General features: G+C 38.2%; 1 protein-coding gene across 1 annotated transcript; it reads left to right on the forward strand.

Moving 5' to 3' along the window:
- The first annotated feature begins 307 nt into the window (after window positions 1-307).
- On the forward strand, window positions 308-20,900 carry LOC143847571 (mitochondrial inner membrane protein OXA1-like). Its single transcript, XM_077356477.1, has 11 exons — window positions 308-618; window positions 1,002-1,469; window positions 3,880-3,970; window positions 6,605-6,649; window positions 6,776-6,834; window positions 12,106-12,181; window positions 12,440-12,571; window positions 16,798-16,905; window positions 19,117-19,171; window positions 19,312-19,600; window positions 20,640-20,900. Exons 1-11 carry the CDS (start codon window positions 611-613, stop codon window positions 20,683-20,685), a joined length of 1,377 nt encoding a protein of 458 aa, XP_077212592.1. The 5' UTR covers window positions 308-610; the 3' UTR covers window positions 20,686-20,900.
- Window positions 20,901-23,667: the final 2,767 nt, after the last annotated feature.

Consider the following 23,667-nt stretch of genomic DNA (forward strand, 5'->3'; position numbering starts at 1 on the left):
GAGAATAAATTTACAACGGTTGTAATCCCATGATGGAGGGGATGCTGTACATATTAGGAAGGTTGCATCGGAATGCATTGACCAAGGATTTCTAAGATGGCAGCTATTTGCCAAAAGGCTGTACATATTACAATCAGCTACTTGCCAAAAGGCTTGTTGGCAAAAGGCTTGATTTCCTAATAAAAATTACATTAATTTTGAGTCCAATTACAATCAGCTGCACAATCTCAAACGAGCAGGTATTTTACGATTGTTAATGAAAGATCAAAAAACAACCATCGCACATATCAATCCACAGTTGTTGGCCCGTATTATATTCTCTCAGTTTGAGTCGAGTCAAGTTCCAACCTTTTTATTCCTTTAAACCCGACCCAACCCAACCCAACCCGAGATTGGGTCCCATTTTTTGCAGCCTGAAAAATGAAAACCAACCCAACTCGAGACCCATGTTTGAACCCGGCCCAAGTTCAAACAAGTAGACACTGCGTTTTGAAGGAGGGTTTTTTGGGTTTAGGGTTTATGTAATTTTAGCTCTGGGTTTTCCTCCTCATAGAATCGTTATTCAAGGACGTTACAAGGAAACCCCAAAGTGGAGATCTCCAAACTTTCAATGTACAGGTCAGCAAACCACACTTTAATCCCACTATTCTTCTTCTAATCTTTGCATCTTGTAGTCTCAGATTCTAAAGGAATTTCACCATCCGTATTTTTCAAAACATATTTTATCAGAGTTTTCAACTCAGTATTAACAGTTTGTGTGTTTTTGGCCATCTTGTCTGTTGTATGATGCTGCTAAATTGGACTTGTAGATCCTTTCCCCAATTCATTTGTGGGATTCTCTTATTTTCTCTGAATTTGCAGCATATATGGCTTGAATGAGTTCCCTTCTCTGTTATTACCTCCATTGATTTGTTTCCACCTAATTCTGTGGCGAAGAATCCATATTTTTCAAAATATCACGCAAATTTCATTTATCTTCTTAATATCATTTACTTTTGCAGGCGAAGCATCTCCTCCAGATTCACCACCCTTCTCACTCGCCGTCTCCACCCTTCCTTTAGCCACCTCATTCACGATGATGAAGACAAACAACCTCATTCTCCCCCTAAAAATCCATCTCAACCTCAAACAACTAAATTCCCACATCATGAGTTCCACAACACCAATACCAATAATGCCGCCGGTCTCGGTGCTTTGTTTCAAGATAGAAGACATTTCCCCTCCTCTCTCCCTATGGGACTTGGATCATCTTTTTGTAGTTATTCATCGAGCACAATCGGAGAAGGGTCAGACAATATCGAATACATGAGTGATGTTGCCGAAGTTCTAGTTGAGAAGAGTGCAGAATTGGTCGTTTCACAGACCTCCATCTTGAACGAAGTCGCCATTGCAGCTGCTGATTCCTTCTTACCTGTTGCTGGTTTGCAGTACTTAATTGGTAGCGTTCATGCTTTAACCGGCTTGAATTGGTGATCATCTCTTACTTGGCTTCCGTTTCCGTCATTTCATTTTTTTTTCTTTGTGCCTACCATTATCTATGCCTTTTGGGATTATGATCTTTGACTCTTTTGTTATGTTTGGTTTTGCTCTGGTAAAGCGTATTGGCTTCAATGCATCATTTCATACTTAATTTATTCTTTGTATTTATGTTGTTGTTACAAAAGTTGCTTTGACCCCAAATGATTATGCTTTGTAAAGGTATTACTTATTTGATTCCCCTGTTTTTGTATTGTGTATACTTTGTGAACCAGGCAAGACAACCTTACTAGGTCATATTCCATATCAGGTTTTGAATAAAACTCGTTCTGTCTTGGTTTTGGTCCAAAGGTGGACGTGTTCCCTAGTTAACACGGGGTGTCTAACTTTGCATAACTTTTTTGGGTCTAGACATGTTGAACAAGCCCTTATTGAAGGCATTCTTTTCTTCAAAAAGTAATTTTTTTAAGATGATATTTCAACAACCTAGAAAGTACTTGAATTGAGTTGAATCATTCCAACGTGGCACATTTTCCGAAAAAAAAATCCAAGTGGCATCTCTCTCTCTCTCTCTTTTTCTCTCGATGCAAGATCTTCATTTAAAGGTAAGAAAAGAGACAAACAGTTGACCGAGCTGGTCAGAAAATAACAAATGATAAAGAATATCAAATCACAATAGGATTTAACATCCAAATATAAGCAAATAGCTTGATAAGTCATCCTTTGCGATCTGATTCTCCAATGAGTTAACTTATCTCCAAACGTGACTGATACTTATCCAAAGCTCAAGAGAGGTCTGAGATCTCCTCTAGACGGTTCACCATCCTCCACGGGTAATCTGAACCATGGGAAGCCCATTTGGTAACATTCGTATAGATTAGACTGTGTGAGAGTGCTAGAACCAAAATGGCTGAATAAGGGAGATAAGAGCAGCTTATTTCACTATCTTACCTGAGTCACTTGACAGAATGACGGAACAAGCTCGCTTGGCCCATTATTGAGGGGCTTAAACTTGGAGATCGGGGTTTAGAATTTCCTCATCTTTAATACGATGATGATACGCTTTTATTTAATAGTCCGGATGAGGGAAAGATCAAAACCCGAAGGCGGTTTTAAGATGCTATGAGGTCACATAAGGTCTAAGACTTAACTTTGCCAAATCAACTTTGATGTGAATTAATTTGGAGGATGGAATGGGGGTGAGATTTGCTTGTACTCTAGGGTGCAACCGTGCAAGGAGGCTACCCTTGCTTGTTTTTTGGGGCTCCCTCTTTTTGTTGGGAGACCCTCAAAAGGTTTGTGGGATCAATGATTGTGAAAATTGAGAAAAAGCTTTCCCTCTAGAAAAAAGCCTTTTATCTCTAGGAGGCCGAATTACTGGCAGTTTAGCCAACCTCCCCTTGTATTTTATGTTGTTTTTTCAATGCCCGAGTGATGTTAAAAGAAGGCTTAAGATGCTTTAGAAGAAATTTCTTTGGAATGATAAAGAGAAAGGCAGGACTGCAGGATATATTACTTTGTTGGTTAGGACGATGTGTGCAGATCTAAGACCAAGCGAGACCTAGGTATTCGATGTCCAATTTTGGCATGTTTTATGGTGTGGATCCACTATTCTAAGTTTTGGTTTTCTTGAGATCTAGGAGAGAAAAACGAAATGACCAATGCAACATAATTGCCATTTAAGGAACCTGCAGACTGTTCACTAAAGCCCTTACTTGGAGTCAACATGACTTTCTTGCTGGCAAATTGATAGTCTGTGATCTCATCCGTCGATTTGAGGGGGAGAATGTATACAATAGTAGAGATTTATGATCTTACATTTCAGCAGTGTAGAATAGCATTGTCTTTTTCTCTTTCACTATATTTTCACTCTAATATATTGGCACTTTTGTAAAATCATACTTAATTCTTTTAATATTAATGGGCGAGGGCCCAAAGTGATGTGGTTTTACTTCTTTTTCCCACCCTGACATCCCCTCTTTCCTTCTCCATTCTCCTCCACGTCTTCCTCATTCTCTTTTTCATGTTTCTAAATCCTATACTTATCTCTCATATTCAACTCATATTCCATCTGGTTTGACATGGGTGCTGGTCCGCTTAGACATCTATGCCTGCATTAGTTGTAGTGATTATGTCTTTAAATGAATAATGTTATATAAAATGTACAATATGTTAATTTTTATCTGGTATTTTATAAATCATTGCCATCAAAGTCTAAGGGGTTTGTGACTTTGATTTATTTCTCTTGCATAAAGTATACTACGTTCTTATTTTTGCTATGATGTAACACATATTCTTTTGATTTTTGGTAGATAATAATTGTGAATTACTGATGCTTTCTGATATCATAGCAGAATATTCTGATACCTCCATGTTGTCTAAGGCACAATATCTTTATTCTAGGTGGGCAGCCATTGCTTTAACAACTATTTTGATGCGATGTGCTACAATTCCACTTCTAATACATCAAATCAAAGCTATTACGAAAATGAGCGTAAGTTCCATCCGCGGTCTCATCCTTCGTTTCTACTTGTATGTATATATCTTCCATGTGTTGATAACATGATGGTCTTATCCTTTGTTGGTCTGTTCTAAAATTTCTATTTAACAATTGATTGATAACTCATCTTAGCTAGAGGTCATTCTTCATGGTGCTTAAATATATTCATGTTGCAATAGTTAAAGAACAAAGCAAAAGTAGAAGGAAGAAGATGATAGGGAAGGAGTAGGCAACTAGGCATCAATGCATGTCAGCCCCTATCGACCCTCTCTTTTATATCATTAATAAAAGAATGTTGAAGGACAATAACCCCCCTCATTACACTTAAAACATATTCTAATATATACACACTCCCCCTCAAGCTGGAGCATGTACATCAAACAACTCCAGCCTGATAGAAATACAATATATTCTTCTTCTACTAATAGCTTGTGTGAAATGATCTACTAATTGGCCTTCTCCAAAAGAAAAATATTTGGCTATCGTCTCCAGAAATGGAGTAGCAATCTCACCACTTATGACCTTCTCACGAGTTAGATGGCAATCAAACTCAATGTTTTTCGTTCTCTCATTAAATGCTGGGTTTGAAGTAATACAAATTGTAGACTGATTGTCAAAAACATCTGCATTGGAGGATCAATGAATAACCCAACTCTTGAAGTAGAAATTTTAACCAAGTTAACTCTCAGGATACGCAGGCTACTCCTCTATACTCAGCTTTATGGTTGGATTTTTGCTAATGCACTTTGCCTTTTGTTCTTCCATGATGTAAGATTCTCTCCTCGCATTGTACTGTGAGGAAGAAGAGTCTTTGCCACACTCAAAAGGATAACATTTATTAGAAAAGAAGTTAACATCAAAAGACACAAGATGCTTATGAAGAGTAAGATTGTTGCCTCAGTATCCCTTTTGAGTACGAGAGTGCCTCAGAAAAATACACTTAGAAACCCGAGGAACCAGTTCATCAGACCATGGACCTAAACTTTGAACAAAGCGAACACAACCAAAAATGCATGCGTGCATGAATACAAAGGTCATTCTGGAAATAAAATTGAGAAGGGTGACTGGTTATCAAGAGTTGATGTTGGCATTCATTAATAAGATGACACACAATAAGAACAACATCACTCCAATAAAGTTTAAGAATATTCATCTGAAACAAGATGGCACGTGCAATTTGAAGTTAATGTCTATTCAGCCACACCGTTTCCTTAAGGTGTGTGATGACATGATGTTCGGTGAATTATACCTGGGGACTTAATTTTTTTTGAAATGAAGCATAGACTTTCTTTAGTATTTTCAGATCGGAACACATGAATACAAGCACCAAACTGGTTTTGAATTTCACAATAGAATAATTGAAAGTAGATGCGTCATCATCATTGTAAGTAGCAAGGTTCACCCAATGTGTAGGCTTACCATTTTTATCCCAACAAAAGTCTACAGTCAATAGATTCCCTACCACAACCATGACCACCATCACGGCTCACACCACGACCACCACCACCATCACATTCACGACCTCCTCGACGACCACCACCACGATCCAAGGCAGCCAAAGCAGAATGCTATTTAGCATCCAAAGGCTAAGGATCAGATAAAGAGGCACTTTGAAGACGAGTAAATTCCTCAACCGTAGTACAAAGTTCTATACTTTCCAAAATTTGGGACAAAAACACATTCAACATCAAATTATCATGCTTTGTTTCTGTACTTGTTGTATATTAAGTGACTGGTAAACATTTAATTCCTTTCTGATGTTCTGTAATATTACGGTCACCTTAAGAGAAATATTCTTGGACTAACTGATAAACCCGGGTAACATTGTTCTCCTTGGAATACATCTTGGCTACATGGATCCAAATCTCTTTGGCAATATTTGAAAACATTAAATTAATGTTGATTTTAGGATCCATGCTGTTCCATAACCATGTCACAATTTGGGCATTTTCTTAGGTCTAAATATCATTATTACTGGCATCACTGGAGGACTTATCATCTATTAGATATTTGAGTTTTCCTTATCAGTAATGAAACTTCCATTAATGTGGCCTGAGGAACATAGTCATAGCTTATTGTAATTATGTTCCTTGGGCCAAAACAGTGGAAGTTTTCTTTACTGCTTAATGTCATCAAATGCAAAGTCAGGAAGAAATAACCAGGTCACCACCTCCAGCCCCTTCCATTGGCATGGTACTCAGCATAAAACTCAAAACTGCCATCACCCATGAGCTTGAATCCCGTATCCAGATGTTGAAGATGACTGCAATAATAGAAAGTAGAAGCCAACTGGACCAGAAAACAACTCATTAGGCTCGACCAAAACATTTATCAGGTACCACTTCACACTGATTTTGTAGCAAGAAAGTGTTGCCTTCATCATGTTCTATTTTTTTGTTTCATTAATTGTTGATGGTCATAATTGGTTTTCTAATTGACCGGTGTGATATTTCTTATTTCCCCTAGTTCTTTTATTGTTTAGATCTGCTTTTTTCGTTCTCTTTGCATATGCCCTTCAGCTTTTATCTTGGTGATTAACACTAAGTTGCTATATCATTTTTAGTGATTTTACCATTCAAAAAAAAAAAAAAAATCATTTTTAGTGATTCATGTCTATTTTATGCACAGCTAGTGAGGCCACAAATGGAGGAGATCAAACAAAAGATGAACAATGTACGGTTTGAAGATCTTGCCTTTTTCATGCATAAATATCATTATATTACCAAACAACTCTTGTAAGAACCTTGACTGTCGTTTCATTTTCTTCTCCCAGCATTAATGCATGCCTGACTTTTGCAGTCAATGGATCCTGAGGACTATGCAGAGGGTCATAAACAAATAAAGAAGCTACTAAACAAGTAAGCAATTTTTGAACCTTTTATTTTTCCTCCATGTAGAGGGCGAGCCTTGGCGCAACAGTAGGGTTGCTCCATTGTGACCTGGTGGGCACGGGTTCGAGTCACAGAAACAGCCTCCCTGCAAAGCAGGCGTAAGGCTGCGTACATCTAGCCCTCCCCAGACCCCGCAATGGCGGGAGCCTCGTTCACTGGGCCACCCTTTTTATTTTTCCTCCATGTGAAACAATCAATTACGCCAAAAGCTTAAGCTGTTGGAGATGGCGTTATTATATCTTTAATACTTTAACACTCTATAATGACCGACAGAGTACCTCATCATAAAAAATTGGAAGCAGTTTTTTTTCATATCTAAAGTTTTCTGCTAGCCTGATGGTAGTGCTTCCACTGAAAAAATTAAAACTTGGTGATTTGTGTTATTATTCTTCTGATTTTTTTTTCTTTCTTCAAAAGTTAATGGCATCCTCGGAACCAAAGATAAAAAGTGGGACGAGTACGCCAGCTCGAACTCAACAACGACAAACCGGTTCATATGTTAAGAAGGGCTTAATTTGCCTATGTATTTTCCTGTGGCATAACTACAAATTAACTCTTTCTGATCCCTAATTTGGTCAGGTCTTACAAAGTTTCAATCATATATCATTTTAATGGCTTTGTGAGTCTTTCCTCAGATGCTTTGCAATATACTGCTACCATCTACTGTCATTTATTTTTGAGTGAGAGGACCAAATATCTTGTTGGATATTGCTCGGTCTTACATGCCATGGAAATTTGATATTTCAAGCCACCATTAAAAAAAGATGGTATTTCAAGCTTCGATATTAGATTTTTCTTGCTTGTGTGATATCATTGCAAGACAAGCTCTAGTAGCAATATGCAATCCAAGTGGGAGGCAGACCTGAGTATCCACACAAATTAGGTGACCCTTTCTGCGTATTGGGTTTACTTGACAGGGACAACTTGAAGACTAGTGGCAGTAACCCAGTGATTACTTGCTCAGGGGGGGGAAAGAACAACACCTGGATGGATCTCTTACTCTTGTTTGACGCGAATTATGGACAAATTTATTTAGACTTAAATATGCCATTGTTTGATAATCATAAAAATAGATCTATGAACTTGCCTGGGAATGGTGAATGGAACTACCTGGAGACAGAGATCAAATAATTCTTACTGACCTACTGCACTAGTCATAGCAATTTTTTCTGGAACTTTTTGAATGCTTTATCCCTTGTGGTAAACATTAGGTACTTGGAAGCTTGTCACCTTGGCCACTATGTGATTTGTTTGACCCAGTAGTCGATGAGGCGGAGGGTGTTGGCAAAACCTAACATATTACATCTGATCCCATTTGAGATTATGTAGTTTTGAAACTGAAGGGTGATCATTTTAGAGAAACAAGCTCCCAAGTCATCATTGCAAATTCTAGTATTTTCTATATTAGTTAGGGATTTTCCCGATACATGATCTCTATGTGTGCAGGTGCCTGCTCAAGTTAATGTGATTCTGTTTACGTCCTTTATTGGTGTTATGAAGGGTGATATCAATTTAGATGACATGAGAAAGTGGAAATGTCATTTGACCTTCTGAAATGGTTGAAATGCTTGACTGGAATCATCCTCATCAAGGCAGTACTGACTAATCTCCCCATTTATTACTGTTAACTTGCCAACTTCTCCAAAAGCTTAAGCTGTTGGAGAAAGGCGTTGTTTATCTTTTATACTTTAACTCTCCCTCGCACGTGTGGCCCACTTGGCAAACACGTGGCACATGTGATCCCACTTTGGGCCGACCATCGCATGTGGATTTTTGCTATCCGGGAGGTTTGAACTCGAGACCTCTGGCTCTGATACCATGTTAACTTACCAACTTCTCCAAAAGCTTAAGCTGTCCGAGAAAGGCGTTATTTATCTTTAACAATTACATTTCATTTTTTTACTGCCTTTTGTCGGTGATCGAGAGAATTGAACAACTTCAAAGAAATTTCCCATGGAATGATAATCAGACAACCAAGAAGCATCACTTAGTTCGATGCGAAGAGGTTTGCACGCCAATTAACGGAGGGGGTCTGGGTTTTACAAGATTAAGGTTGAGAATAAGGCTCTCCTCGATAAGTGGCTCTAAAATTTTGGGAGGAGAGAAATATCCATTGGAGAATGGTGATTGAGTCTAAATATGGATCAATCTTTGGGGGTTGAAAGTCTAAGGATTGGTCCAGAACTCGGGGAATCTCGGTTTGGCGTGACATCATGAAGTTTAGATCTTTTTTCTAAGAGTGGATTTGGTTTTGAGTTGGCAATGGCAAGAAAATCTGAATCTGGTTGGTTAAATGGTGCGGCTGCAATTCTCTGAAACTGGATTTCAACCAGCTCTATAGGATGGACTCGGAAAAGGAAATTAGTATTATTGATTTCTTCTGCAGAGATAAGGAGAATGTGGTGTGGACCATTAGATTCTGAAGGAATTTCTTTGATTAGGTGGTAGAACAGATTGCTTCTCTCCTTAGTAGAATTAATTCGACTTACAGTAATAGATAGGGCTCGGATATGAGAATTTGGAGATGGGATCCAACCGGAATTTTTTCCGTTACTTCTTCACCCAATTGCTCGGCCAGGATCGCCGGTCTCCGACTAGGAACAAGTGTTTTTCTAAGGATCCGTAGAGAATCAAGGCCTTTTGTTTAAATGCCTATTTTGATAAGATCCGACAGTTGAACATCCTTATCACAGACAAGAAATATTGTGAATCATTGATGCTGAGACGGCCAACCACCTCCCGATCCATTGTAGGTTCACACGCAAAATTTGGAACTTTGTTTTCAGTTTTTTTTAGGGTTAGTTGGTTCATTCTAGGTCATATTGCTGAGCTTATGGAGGCGTGGAAATTTGCTTCGTGATCTTCTTGAGATAAAACCCTTTGGCATCTCACTTTTATTGCTTCAATTTGGTTCGTTTGGGAAGGAACATAAGTATCTTTAAAGGTGTATCTAGCAACAGGCATAACATTCAAAGAAAAATCTTCTTTATGGTGATCCAGTAGGCTACTTGCCTACCTTTGTTCCCGACGACTACTTTCTTTAGATCCTGGGATGAGATCCTATTGAGCTGTTGTAGGAAGAAGCGCCTCAGCCCTAGCTGGGATCCTCTAAGATTTCTAAATCTGAATTTTGATGGTTCGAGCCTCGTGACGGGGTCCGACTAGTATCGAGGGTATTCTGAGGAACCATGAGAGAGTGGCTGCGCCCTAGGTGGGATCTTCCAAGATTTCTAAATTTGAATTTTGACGGTTTGAGCCTTGTGACGGGGTTCAACTTAGTATCGAGGGTATTTTGAGGGGCCATGAGAGCGAGGCTAAGTACGCCTTCTCAAGGCCCATTGTTGAGAAATATTGCAACAAGGCGGAAGGTCATGACCTCCTTTATGGGATCTTCTTTATTGACCAGCACTGTTCGATCACCTTATCATTGCCGGTTAGTCCCTTAATTTTGTTACATGGGCGAGAAACGACGTCAGCCTCCCGAAAAAACTGACAGACTTATTCATTCCGTTGTTAGTAGAGATGTAGTCCCAATTTCCATTTTCTTTCTCCTGATGGTCTGTGGTTATCTTTTGTTGTCTTCTTCTATAATTTCACTTGGTGTTTTTTTTTTTTTTTTTGGTTTTTGAGACTGGCTTGATCTCCTTTTTATGTTCAGTTTTCACCATTTTAACGTAATTACCATTAAAGTAATGCCCGAACCGACACTTCAAATTTATTGCTGACACACGTGTCTTGCCGTGTTCGGCACGACACACGTGTCCACTATGACACTCCTTTGGACACTTTTCGATGTACTGCTACAAGTGTTAGACTTAATGTGGGTGGGTGGACACGTTTTTGTTTCTTGTGAAGTGTGACATTATGTTTTATTACTGCATATTGTGTTTACCTCTTTTATTATTAACTATTCTTTTATTATAAACTCTTTTTAGCTCTTCTTTAATTAATATTTGATGTTGTATCATATATGTACTTTCTATTTTAGCTGTGTCCCTGTTTCTAAATTTCGGGGGTTCGCCCCGATACCCGTGTCCGTGTCGACACGCGACACCCGTGTCCGTGTCCACAAATCATAGAATTGAAGTAATCAATATCAGATATGTGAATATGCCTTCTTTCTGTAATATGCTTCCGAAGTTTTTGCCAGCTTGATCTCGCGGAAGGATAGTTTTACAATTTTTTTGTAGACTGCAACCATATAATCAAGACTTGCTAATAACTTGAGATACTTGTTAAGTGATCCATCCCTGTGTATATTGCTGTAATACAGTGTGTCACATCTAAAATCTTTTGAAATATGCCCTACAATAGGGTAATCTCCTGGCAGATATGGTTTGAGTAGGCTTTTGCTTGGAAAGGTTGATACTAAATTTTTTACTTTAATCTATAAATAGGCGAAGTAAGAATACCCCTAGATCAAGTGTGGAAGTGTAATCCAAGGCCATGGTCTATAGTGATTGCGAGCTTCTGTTAATCAAGTCTCTTTCAAACATTGGAAATTTCAATCCCTGTGTATATTGCTTAAATACAGCATGTCACATCTCAAATCATGTGAAATATGCTGTGCAACAATGTATAATCATGATGTTTTATCTTCTTCTATATGTTTGCTGGCTATTTTGTTTGATTCAGTAGAATATAATTTTTGGGTTGGATCATCATTGATCAAAGAGCAAACCAATTGGTAGATTCCTGTTATATAATGCATTGGCCAACTCTACTGGTTGAGTTATTCCACACATTAGAAGAGAAGATACACTGACTTTAACATTGAATGAAATTGTTGTTCTATGTTAAATTTAAGATGTAACTCTGACCATAACTTTCTGAATATTTATTCACTTATAGATGATAGGAGCACAACTGTTTAGAAGTCTTATAATGTTGCAAGTCTTCTTTAATTTAAAGCTTGACTTGGCTTTAATTTAGAGGTTTTACTAAGAGGGCGAGCCTTGGCGCAACGGTAAGGTTGCTCCATTGTGACCTTGTGGTCACGGGTTCGAATCACGGAAACAGCCTCTTTGCAAAGCAGGGGTAAGGCTGCGTACATGTTGCCATCGCCAGACCCTGCAATGGCAGGAGCCTCGTTTACTGGGCCGCCCCTTTGTTATTAAAGCTTGACTCTACTTTCCTTGGTCAGTGACTTTAGTGATTTCTATCACTCGCTGACTCTCTTTCTGTGCCTTTTGTTGTCCTAATTGTCTGTTTTTCTGTGTTATTCACTGATTGCTGTAGGCATGGGGTCAATCCGTTTAGTCCGCTGATGGGGCTTTTCATCCAAGGTCCTCTTTTTGTCAGCTTTTACTTGGCTGTAAGATTTTTTTATTCGTCTGGTACTTTCAGTTATATTTCCTATTTAATTCTTTACTTGCATATGTTAAAGTTCAAATATTTGGTATGTGTTTAAAATTTCTGTCTACTAGACATGTACATTGGACCATGCCAACTGTTTCTTGATGTGCTACAAATTGGAAATTTTGAATGATTATTTATTTCCATTTAAAAATTTCAGATGACTATCCTTGATTAGGTTCAGTCTTTTTATCTTTTTTTTTAAAATTTTTTTTAGATCTCAAACATGGCTGAGAAAGTTCCATCATTTAAAGGAGGTGGGGCATTGTGGTTCACTGATCTGACAACTCCTGATGCTTTGTACATTCTTCCAGTTGTTACCGCATTGAGCTTTTTGATAACTGTTGAGGTATGTACCTTTTTTACAACTCTTTCGGAAGAAACTTGGACATAGTTTTGATTAATAAAAGTCTTGTAGAGTGATTTCATAATTCTCGGATCATTTTCCATCTCATATGTTTATTTTCGAAAATATATTGAAGTTTTCTCATAGGATGCAACATTTATTAGTTTTTTTCTTCTTCTTAACCAGTTATACTGGAGTTTGCATTTAGTCCTCAAATCCAAGGAAGCAGGATTCTTCCCTGGGAGCCTTCGATTCCCGCTCCGGCAACCTTGCTCAAATCTTTCCCTTTTGTGGTCATATTCTCTTTATTAAACAGACCTTACTTTTGAAGAGCTAATGTACATTACAGCAATGGGAGTTATGAAATCCACCAAATCGGATTGATATTCCGAAGACACTTATGTTGTGCATAACTATTTCTAGGCATCATGACATTTCCGTACAGTTTTTTAGCTAATACGACACTTGTGTACATATAAATAAATGAGTAGACTAATAAAATAAATCTTATTTTGGTAGCTAACAACATAAACTCAAAAGGAATTCTTAAGAGATAATTTTTAATCAAAATCAGTTAGTAGAAATTTAACAATAGTCAATTAAGGTAAACAATAAGAGTTGCGCATAACTATTTCTAGAGATCATAAACCTGCATGAATCACTTCTCTCGAAGGTAGACTGAGGGGACATGAAAGCATGATGGGCAAAAGCATGAGTACTCATCTTCTCCACAGTAGTTCTGAAACAGGAAGATGTGTCTAGCAATGTAATGTACTTGCGAAGATAATCTATGACTTGGGTTTCTGGAGGCGTTACCTAAGGTTAACTGTCAAGGTGTTTCATGAGCTTACCTATCCGAATGAATGGAGGTCTCGCCCTTTGTAGAAGTTGTGTGAGCTCTAGAACCTCTAAATTTCTGGTGTAGATGGAGATGAAGATCCCAATACATCTATCTTCTGTGTCTTTCTTTCCTATAGTGAATGTGTCTCCTCTCATCTCTCTCAGACGCCGGTGTGCCATCTCTATTTGCTCCTTTACTAGAGTTGTCATCCAATCTTGCCCCGTCGTTCACATCAGACACTAAAAGCAGAACGCTTGGACCAAGATGCCATAAACCTGGGAGGCTTTGCATTGGCTCTCCTCGCCTCCCCTCTGATATCTGATACACAACCTCAATAGGGGGGTAAAATAAAAAATAAAAAAATCTTTCCCTGGGAAGTGAGCCCTCTGAAGCTCAAGATTGTGATTTAGTCATGTTATGTACTAAAAAATTCATCTCTCTTCCTATTTGCTATTGAAAATCCAATAATCTTTCTTAATTGATGTCTCCCCACGAGCAAGATTTGCTAATTGTTGATGTAACTGATAGCACCTTGTCGGACCAAAATACCTCCACAAAATTTGTTCCGGCACCTTCAAATATTGATCAGAATTGGATAAAATCCATCCCTTTGACTTTATTACAAAAACAGAAAAAAGAAAAAATAATAATCGGATGGACTAAGATTTGCCTTTGAAAAAGCTTTTTTAGAACTGATCAAAACGATGTTGATATTTCTTTTATATTTTCAGAAATCTGAAATGTGAAAAACTCATGTACTAAAAAAAATGGGCACAAATAATCATAAATACCTTTGAAGATATCTACATTTCTTTGTTTTGAAAATTGACATTTTTTATTCCAAAAATAAGGGACAAGTTGTCTTTGAAGATATCTACATCAAACCATTTTATCTTGTCCAGATCTGAGGGATGGTGCAGTACGACATAAAAATTGGTGGATCTCCTTTTCTCATATCTACATATCTTTTGATGCCCCAAGTGTTGACTAGATGTAGGGAAGGACCGGATCTGAACTCTTCGCTTGACCTAGACAGATTCTGAACTATTCACTTGACCTACACCCGCTTTGATACCATGTAGAAAATTATACTAGGAAAAAGTGGTGTAAAGAAAGGAGAAGTGGAAGAATAAGTTATAAAAAGGAAAGACTGAAGGAAAAAGGATTTCATGGGAATGAGGTGGTCCCATTCGTGGGATTCATCCTCTCTTTTGTTCACTTAATTTATAAAATGTAAATTACAAAAATGTCCTTTGAATGAAAAAGTTACATAAACAATAATAAAAACATGAGTTAATAACACAACATGGTGAAAGACTGGAAGTAGAAGTAGAAGTAGGTGCTGTAAGGATGGGGATTTAATGAAAGAGTGGGTGGGCATCCTGATAACCGAGCCATTAAAAAAGAGAATGCGGATAACAGAACAAGCTACGGTGACCACTGGTCCTTCTGGTGACAAGGGAGAAGACTCAATTTGGAAGGAAAGACTGGCATAGCAGGGGATGAGGCTGAGGATTCACCAAGGAAAACCAAGGAAATCATTCCATAAGAAGATATCATGCCTTCTCTCTGAGGCAGGTTGGTGGAAGAACTGGAGAGCACATGGAACACTAGCCCCATTGGTGCCATAATCAAGAAAACCACAAACAAATGTCCTGGCCAATAAACTAAACTAAATTTTGACTAGAGCGTTCTCCATTCATGTTGAGGCAGAACATGAGGAAGCATTACTTTCAGCGAGCTCGTCTCTCGATGAATGTACATTTTATTGTATTTTATCCTCTGTAAAAGTTTGGGACAAAGGCTTAGTTGAGTTGAGTTTATCTTCTATGAAAGTTTCTCCATTTGATATAAAAAAAGAGCTCCGGATCAATTGAAAGGACAACATGCATTTTGATACCGGGGATGGGGCCTCATTCCATAATTAAGCCACCTGTCGTGGAGCATCCACGCATCCTGAGTAATTTTTAGTAGCAGGAAGTTATAAGGTCTTGGAATTGGATCTTTAGGGCTTCATTAGTTTAGTTCCTTGACAAGAAATCAGTGTGACAAAGGAGAGCTTTTTAAACATGTATGGATAACGACTCTTCTTCTTGCGCTGGTGGTAGGAGCAGACGGATTCTCATGGAATTTTAGAAAATATCCTCAGAAGGATGAAGAAGATGGTCTATAATGAAGAGAGGGCACTCATCAATGACCCGACTCACAAGGAGATGTCGAGAGATCTTCTCCGGAAACAGTGGAAACTATTCAAATTAGAGGCTTAAAACTGCCCCGTCATGCTGTATAAGCTCTGTGGGACTGGCTCGATTGAAGATTCCCACTCGCCACTACATAACACCCTTTCTTCAAATTCATGTTGAATGAGGAAAGGGCCCAGAGGAGGCTGAATTGGGAAGCCAACAAGATAGTAGACATCAGGCTGGTGGAGGAAAGGATCGCTAGCAGAAAAAACCCTGGATACCTAGCTCGGATTCCGGAGGAATTGCTCTTTGAAATGCCGGATTTCCAAATCCGGCACATCATGGAAGAGTTGGAGAAATGCTCGGCATAGGTAGTTTCAAGATCACCTTGGGAAGATAGCAAAGCTTAGAAATGGATTTAGTTTTTTATGAATCAGTAGGGGCGCGTTGGTTTTTAAGGTATTCAGTGGTGGAAGCATTTCTCGTTTATTCACATCACAGATAAACTTTTCTTATGGTGTGCCCGGAGTTTTTGGGCTGGATTTTTGGTATGGTATAAAGAAGAAGTCGATCTATGGTCTCTATCGTTAAAAGTGGACCTATGGGTATTCTGGTTTTGCTCTTTTGGTTTAGGATATATCATAGTATGTAAAATCACGTGGGGACTCCTGGTCCCCAGTGTAACCTAATGTAATTTTCATGGTATGAATACAATGGTCATTTTTCAAAAAAAAAAAAAGGAACATGCGTACTTCTCTGACTCAGTTTGGACTTAGTCGTTGAGTTTTGAGTTACTACACTTTTTTAAACATGTGTACATGTTCCACTTCAACATGTTCTCCATTCATGTTGAGGCGTTATATGAGGAAGCATTACTTTCAGCAAGATTGTCTTCTGATGAATGATATGTTATTGTCTTCTATCTTGAATGAAAGTTTTCCCCTTGATATCAAGAAGAGATCCTGGTCAATTGAAAGGACAGGAATGTCTCCACTTGTCTTAGGCCCACCTTGGATCAAGTCAGTTGAGTGTTGACTTCTGAACTTTTCTAAACATGTTCACATACATTCTCTCAATCAGAGTCACTGGTGCTAATATGATTTAAATTTTTTTCTAATGTTTACCGTGTTCGCATGTTATTTGTTAACTATGTTTGAACTCCACCTTTTAGGCAATCTGATGATCAACTGATATGTTCTTTTCAGTTCAATATGCAAGATGGTATGGAAGGAAATCCTATGGCCGGAACCATGAAAAAATTTTCCAGAGTCCTTGCTGTAATGATGGTTCCTTTTACAATTAACTTTCCAAAGGTATGTTAACCTTAACTACTCTTGAACTGGAAAATGACAATCTTCCATAAGGCTCCTTCTTGTTTAACATGAGTGTAAATAATATGAGTATTGAACCCAACGTGGTGGGGGCGTGCAATGATGTTACCTTTTTAAATTGGTTACCGGTTTTCATGGGGTTGAATATAAATACATATTATGACTCTTAGGATAAATTGGGACATTTCCAGAACAATAATTACTTTCTTTGTCTGTGTTGAGTTTGTTTGCATGATGAATGCCATGAGCATTTGTTTTTTAATAGGTAGTATCTCAGATATCCACATTGCCATATTGCAGCATTGGAGACTGCAACATCCAAGTTTTCAATTGATCAAAAAGATAAAATGCTTATCTTATAGAAATGTTTTTAAAGTATCAGCATTCTATAATTTTTGCAGTTGCTTGAGGAAAACCACGAAATTGAAAATCTCCAAAGAAATTATAGACAGGAATTTCCTAAGAATAATAGTTGTTGATATGCCTGCTGTGCTCTGTATTACTTTATTGAATATTTTCAACTAGGAGTATGTGTTTATACCATATCTATCAAGTTTGGAATGCCCAAACAAAATATCATATTTGGTGGTTTAACAATTCAGCTGTCCTCGAGGGTGGATGTGACATACTGTGTCTTAAGCATTGGTAGTCAACTCGTTGCAGTGGGGCTGTGCTATGCAACAAATATCTCTGATTTTTTTCAGTGATATGATAATATTGAAATGTTATCTGAAAATAATAAAGCGCTAACATAATAGATACCTCCTAAGTTTTTCTCTAGATAGTTTAGACACCTCCTGGGTTCTAAACTCGAAAGGCTGTCTGAATAGCTCTCGTCTTCTGAGAACTTCCTGGCAATATATAACTTCTAAATACGAAGGCTACTAAACAACCTTCTTGCCATATTGGCAATTCTTTTTGTGACCAAAATTTTGGATTTGGGTCGTCTTCTTTTGTTCAATATATCTAGATTGACTCACCAGATTGAATGCAGAGCAACAATCATTTCAGTAAGTAAACTGAGTTTTTATAAATCGCAAGGACCTTTCTTAATTTTTTTTTGTTGAAGATTAGCGATTTTATTCCATAGGTCATAAATCATACATCGACCAGGACAAGATGTCCCCATATACATGATTCAGATCAAGACCAAGAACCAAACAGCCCGAAAAGAAACATTGACAGTACCAGGGACCCCATCAGGTTAGAGCCAACATCAACAGGGGTAATTTAACCAACGGGTTCCCCCTCCCGAAGCGCCCCGTTGCGTGCTAACTCGTCCGCGAATGAGTTCACCGATCTATGTCTGTGTTCCAGTCTGGGCCGTAGAACCCGAACAAGATCTCGGATTTCATCGATGGTGAAAGTGAGCAGCCATGGACCCGGACATCGCCCCAAGGCCCATGCAATGGTATTGGACGAATCCCCTTCTACAATAAGAGGACCCAAGCTGTTCTTCGCGAACCACTTTAATCCAAATAAGAGAGCTTTAGCCTCTTGCTTCATTCGCATAGCAGATGCCAATGGAGCCCGAATAAGACATCAGCGAGTTTCCTCTCTCATCACGGATAACGCCGCCGATTCCGGCCATCCCATCAAGGACCTTTCTTAATAATTATCATTTAATCATTCTAGAGACTAACATGGTTTAAAATTTCGACCGAAATCCGAAATTTCGGATACCGGTGGGGACCGAAACCGAAAATTTCCGAAATTCAATTTTTCGCCGTTTATTTCAGATTTCGGTAATTTCGGACCGAAATTTCGGTTTAATGACATTATTTATTAAAAAAATAAAGTGTTACAAAATTTCAGCCAAAATTTTGGAATTTCGGTCCGGAATTTGGAACCAGGTCCGAAATTTCGGTTTTTGGTGGGGTCCGAAACGGTTACCGAAACCGAAATTTTAAACCTTGGAGACTAACATGGAATTACTATAACTAATTTTTCTTATTTTAGAGGAAAATTTATGGCCATTTTTTTTATCAGTTTCACTGTCTGAACTTCTAATATGAATGATTATTGACTAGTTAAGCCGTTCATGTAACCAATCATTTATTATAGCATTCTATTGTTATAAGATTGCATCACCATATCCGTTTATTTTGTAGTGCATATGTTTGTATTTTATTCTCATGCTGAATAGCCTCTATAAGGTTTGACCTTATCACAATTGATTGTGTATGTTGGCAGGCCATATTTTGTTACTGGGTTTCCTCGAACTTGTTCTCCCTTGTGTACGGATCAGGTGTGCTCCTTCACTTAGGCCTTCACTGTTGTGTCATAGACAACTTAATTTTGATAATACCATGTTTGGTTTTCATGTTGAGGGCTCAGAATTTTATTTTTTGGCTAACCATCCAAGCAAATACTATTTTGTTGTAACAGTAATTAAACGCCCCCCAGTGAAGAAGTTCCTGGGTATTCCTCAAATAGTGCCGCCGCCTGCTACAACTGCACCAATGACTAATATTTCTCCGTTTTGGGGATCTAAGTCGATGTTTGAGAGAGTTAAGTTTCTGCTCGATGCCTCCAAATCAACAAAACCAGCTGTTTCATCTTCACCAATCGAAGAATCTAAGTCCTCTGACAGGAAGATTTCTTCATCTTCCGCTATCAGCCAACGGATTAAAATTCTAGAAAGGTCAGTGAAAGGAAGAAAGAAAAACAAGAAGAGGTAAGATTTCGCTTCTGAAATCAAATTCACGCAGTCAGGTTTTGCGAAATTTGATTGTTTTGCCATTCTAAGTATATTATTCTAAGGCGTAAATTCAAATAAGGATCCGAAAACATAGCTCATTCATTGTTCAATGATGCATAAACAAAGTGGGGGGAGGGATGTTATCTTGGGTTAAATATGAGATGCTGTTTGTAGTTGTAGTGATATTTATTTATTTTGAATGAGGAAGTTTTCTTTTCTATTTTCTTTCTGGTCGAAAATGGTCGCTGTAATTTGATGGATGCTTCTAATTATTACTCTACAATATGCAATTTTTAAGGTCCTTGAGTGTTTGGATTATCCCATTTATGATACAGGAAATTTGGATTTCCTCCAGTTTGTTTAAAACCTTATAAAAGTTAGATTTTACTATTAACAACCTTACAAATATCTTTCTGTATGTGATGGATTGAAGATGTTTTTGCTTGGATTTCTCTCTTTCTCTCTCTCTCTCTCTCTCTCTATATATATATATATATATATATATATATATATATATATAATGACAAGCGTACCATCACTATAGGAGGTTGACATCCAAACACTACCTACCACTGTTCTCCAAGGTCAGTCGTAGGCAAATCCAATGCTTGTCTCCTCCCTGTTGACTACTTATTCCACTGTTCTCCATGTCTATGCTATGCAACCAAACAGACTACCCCTAGAATCAGGAGAGGGAGCAACCCTACTTTGGTTGGCTGGCAGTTCAGATGCGAGGAAAACACGTGTGTAGGATACCTGAAATCATGTTTTAGACTTATTTACACCTGTTGATTCTCTTTAAAGTTGATTACATACATTTATTTTTGCTGAATAAGCATAATTTATTAAGGCGAAGAAGAAGACAAACAAATAAGGGTTGTAGTGGCAACCTAGGGTATAAAAAAAAAATGGGTTGAATCTGATAGCCAGGTACATGTTGCGGGGAAGGTATTCATTTAAAAGAAATAAGGGATATATTATCTTCTATGGATTTTTCAATCACTCGTATTTGCAGGGAAGGTAATCTTGTTGCAGACAACATGGCTAATTTATGCCTGTGATATTGGCATCAACTCTGTCTTCTACGATTGGGCTAGCCTTCCAAAGGATTCTAGAGGAGCTCCGAGATGCGACCAAATGTATATTCCTTATATAATTATATTCGTAAGAGATAATGATTAATTTCCCCTCTTTTCTATTGTTGTGGGGAAAAAGGCTTCACTGTCATATTTCTCTTGTATTATGAGTTAGAGGCAAGGTTTTATGTCGTCCTGTATCTTTTATGTGTACTAGTAAAATTTAAGGTGCCGCCTTGGGTTCCTAGATCAATTCTAGTTTTTTTAAAAAGGGCCCTTCGGGAATGAGCCATTATTTTAGAAAAGAGAAGGAAGAAAATGAGAGAAGGAAGATGCAATTATTGTATAAAAGTGACATTCTCATAATATAACTACTACATGGAATGAAAATCCTGCATAGAGTCAAGTTTATTCTCTCCCTTAAAACTCATTCATCACTGTCCCAGTGCCCCTGCAACACACAGCCACTCACCCACGAAGAGCTTGTCACAGTTGAGATTAGGATTGATCCCGCTGAAAAATTGCTCTGTCAAGTTGAATAATTTTGTCACTGAAAAGCATGTATCCTCTGACCGAACTCCAAACACCGTTTTGCAGTCTGGGGTTGCAGCTTTCTTTGTGAAACCAACTGTTTAATCACATAATCAGAGACAAATTACATTACTAATGTGTTTAAATCACATAAAATCATCGAAATATCAGAGAGTTGGGTGTGAATGGACGCAGACGGTCCTCCGATAATATTAACGGACATGATCTGTGCATATCTGTTCGATCCAATTGTGTCCATTGGATTCAGTTTTTTTTTTTTGAAATTATTTCGGATTGTGACCAAGATGATTTGTGCATCTTAGATCCGAATCCTCCATATTTCGTTCATTTGGGTCTGTTCACGGGGGTAATTTTGTGATATTAAAAAGCCCTACTCAAAATAACAGAGAATTTGATTTTTTTCGCTTTTCATTTGGATGGCATTTCTCCCCTCAGAGTTTCTTCCCTTTTCCCTCACATAAGTCTTGACTGAAGTAGGACCTAGGACACTCCGATAGACGGTCTGATTCAAAATGGATCTGACCGAGACATGTCGGAAATGGATTAGACTGATAAAGGATCCCAATGGATCGTGACCAAGACATGGGTGGATCCGATCCGAAGTGGGTCCATTGATACCCTTACACAAGAGTAATTTAATTTAAACAAATGAACTCAAAAATTAATTATACAAGTAACTCTATAAACTTACTTTCGCCGAATATTCTGCCCTCAGCCATGGAAACAATGAGAAGAAGTGAGATCATCAGAACCAGATTAAGAATCATAGTTGTTTTGTTGTTTGCCTCTGCCATGATTTGCCTCTCTGTTCAATATGGAAACTCTCTATTTGCTTGGATATGGCTTTAAATCTTTCTTCCCCTTTATTTATAATAGAATCCTTTAGAGGTGAATAGCGTGTAAGTCACAAATGGCGTTATTGTCTATGCTCTCCAAACAGGCCTGCTTTTACATTGGTTTTTCCTCTATAATCTTCTTTTAAATCGCCCATTTGTAAATCACTCAGTAGAATATTCAGGCTCTGTTTGCCGCTGTTGGTTTTGGATTTTGAGAATTGATTTTTATTCCAGTTCATGAATGAATAATACCACCTACAAAAATTAGCCTCAAAATGGATTTTCACGAATTGCCTAGACAATCCCTAATAATATCATATGGCTTTGTGGTGGCCCATATAATGAACAGTCCCGATCACTGCAATCACATCCCACATGAATGATAGGCCCACTTGAGTGGGATCAGCATGGGAAGAACTAGGCTCTTCTTCCATGCCTACCATAACATTATTTACATGATTGCCCACAAGATCAACAGTCCCAATCGATCGTGATTTAAAATTTTAAATATATGAGATTTTACATGGTGTGTGTTCATGAAGTCCAGTATTTTTTCAAAAAAGTACTGTGGAGTTCATTTCATAGGATGATCCAAACCATTCATTTGTCGGGTTGCAACTTAAATCGACTCTACCCAGAAGATCATTTTCCACAAGATGTTCCTAAGCCCCAGATTTGTAGAGGGACTTCACATTATAGCAACATCTATAGATCGGAGCGTTAGGATCGTCCAATAGAGATGCCCTCAGAAGTGCAACCAATTTATGCTGTGGCCCTACAAATGAAAGGTCTGGATCATCCTAGAAAGTGGGACCCACTTTGCTTTTTGAGAAATCTTAAGACTTCACGCTCACATGCCATATACAAACTGGGATTGAGCCTCGGCTGAATGGCTTGGGCTTTGGTCTTCAATCTAGAGGTTAAAGGTTCGACCCCAGCTTACCGACCTAAAAAAAACACATCCTATAAAAACTCTATTGGGCCATTTGGATACATGGATTTTATAATCCATGATTGTAAAATCCATAGAATCCTGGATTTTATAAGCTAAACCTGCATTTTACAATCCTGAAACAAATCAGTTCTTCTTTACTAGTGTGATCCAAGCATGTTCCAATGGAAAGAACGCGCAGATCGGGAGAGTGGTTTTGGGGTTTGTGATCAAAATCGGTTTTTTTGGATCTGATGTATATGTTTGGTGTGCTTTGATAGACATGTTTGGGAAGAATGATGATTTGGATTCCGCACGAGTGTTTGATGAAATGCCTGAAAGAAATGTTGTGGCGTGGACATTGAAGATCACTAGGTACTCTCTCAATGAGGATTCACGAAAGGGGAAGTTGATTTGTTTGTGGGTATGGGATTGAGTCGAATTGAACCCGATTGATTCAATCTAATAGTGTTATTTCTGCGTGTGCCCGAATCGGAGTCAGTTCAGCTCGGGAGGCAATTGCATTCTCAAGCCATTCGAGCCGGATTGGCTTTGGACTTTTGCATTGGATGCAGTCCAGTGGACATGTATGCAAAATGCACCGTAAATGGGTCAGTGGATGATTCAAGGAAGGTTTCGATCAAATAT

Source organism: Tasmannia lanceolata, unplaced genomic scaffold (genome assembly GCF_043159265.1).
Source record: "Tasmannia lanceolata isolate RefF3 unplaced genomic scaffold, GAP_Taslan_0.1 ptg000015l, whole genome shotgun sequence".
NCBI classification, from domain to species: Eukaryota; Viridiplantae; Streptophyta; class Magnoliopsida; order Canellales; family Winteraceae; genus Tasmannia; species Tasmannia lanceolata.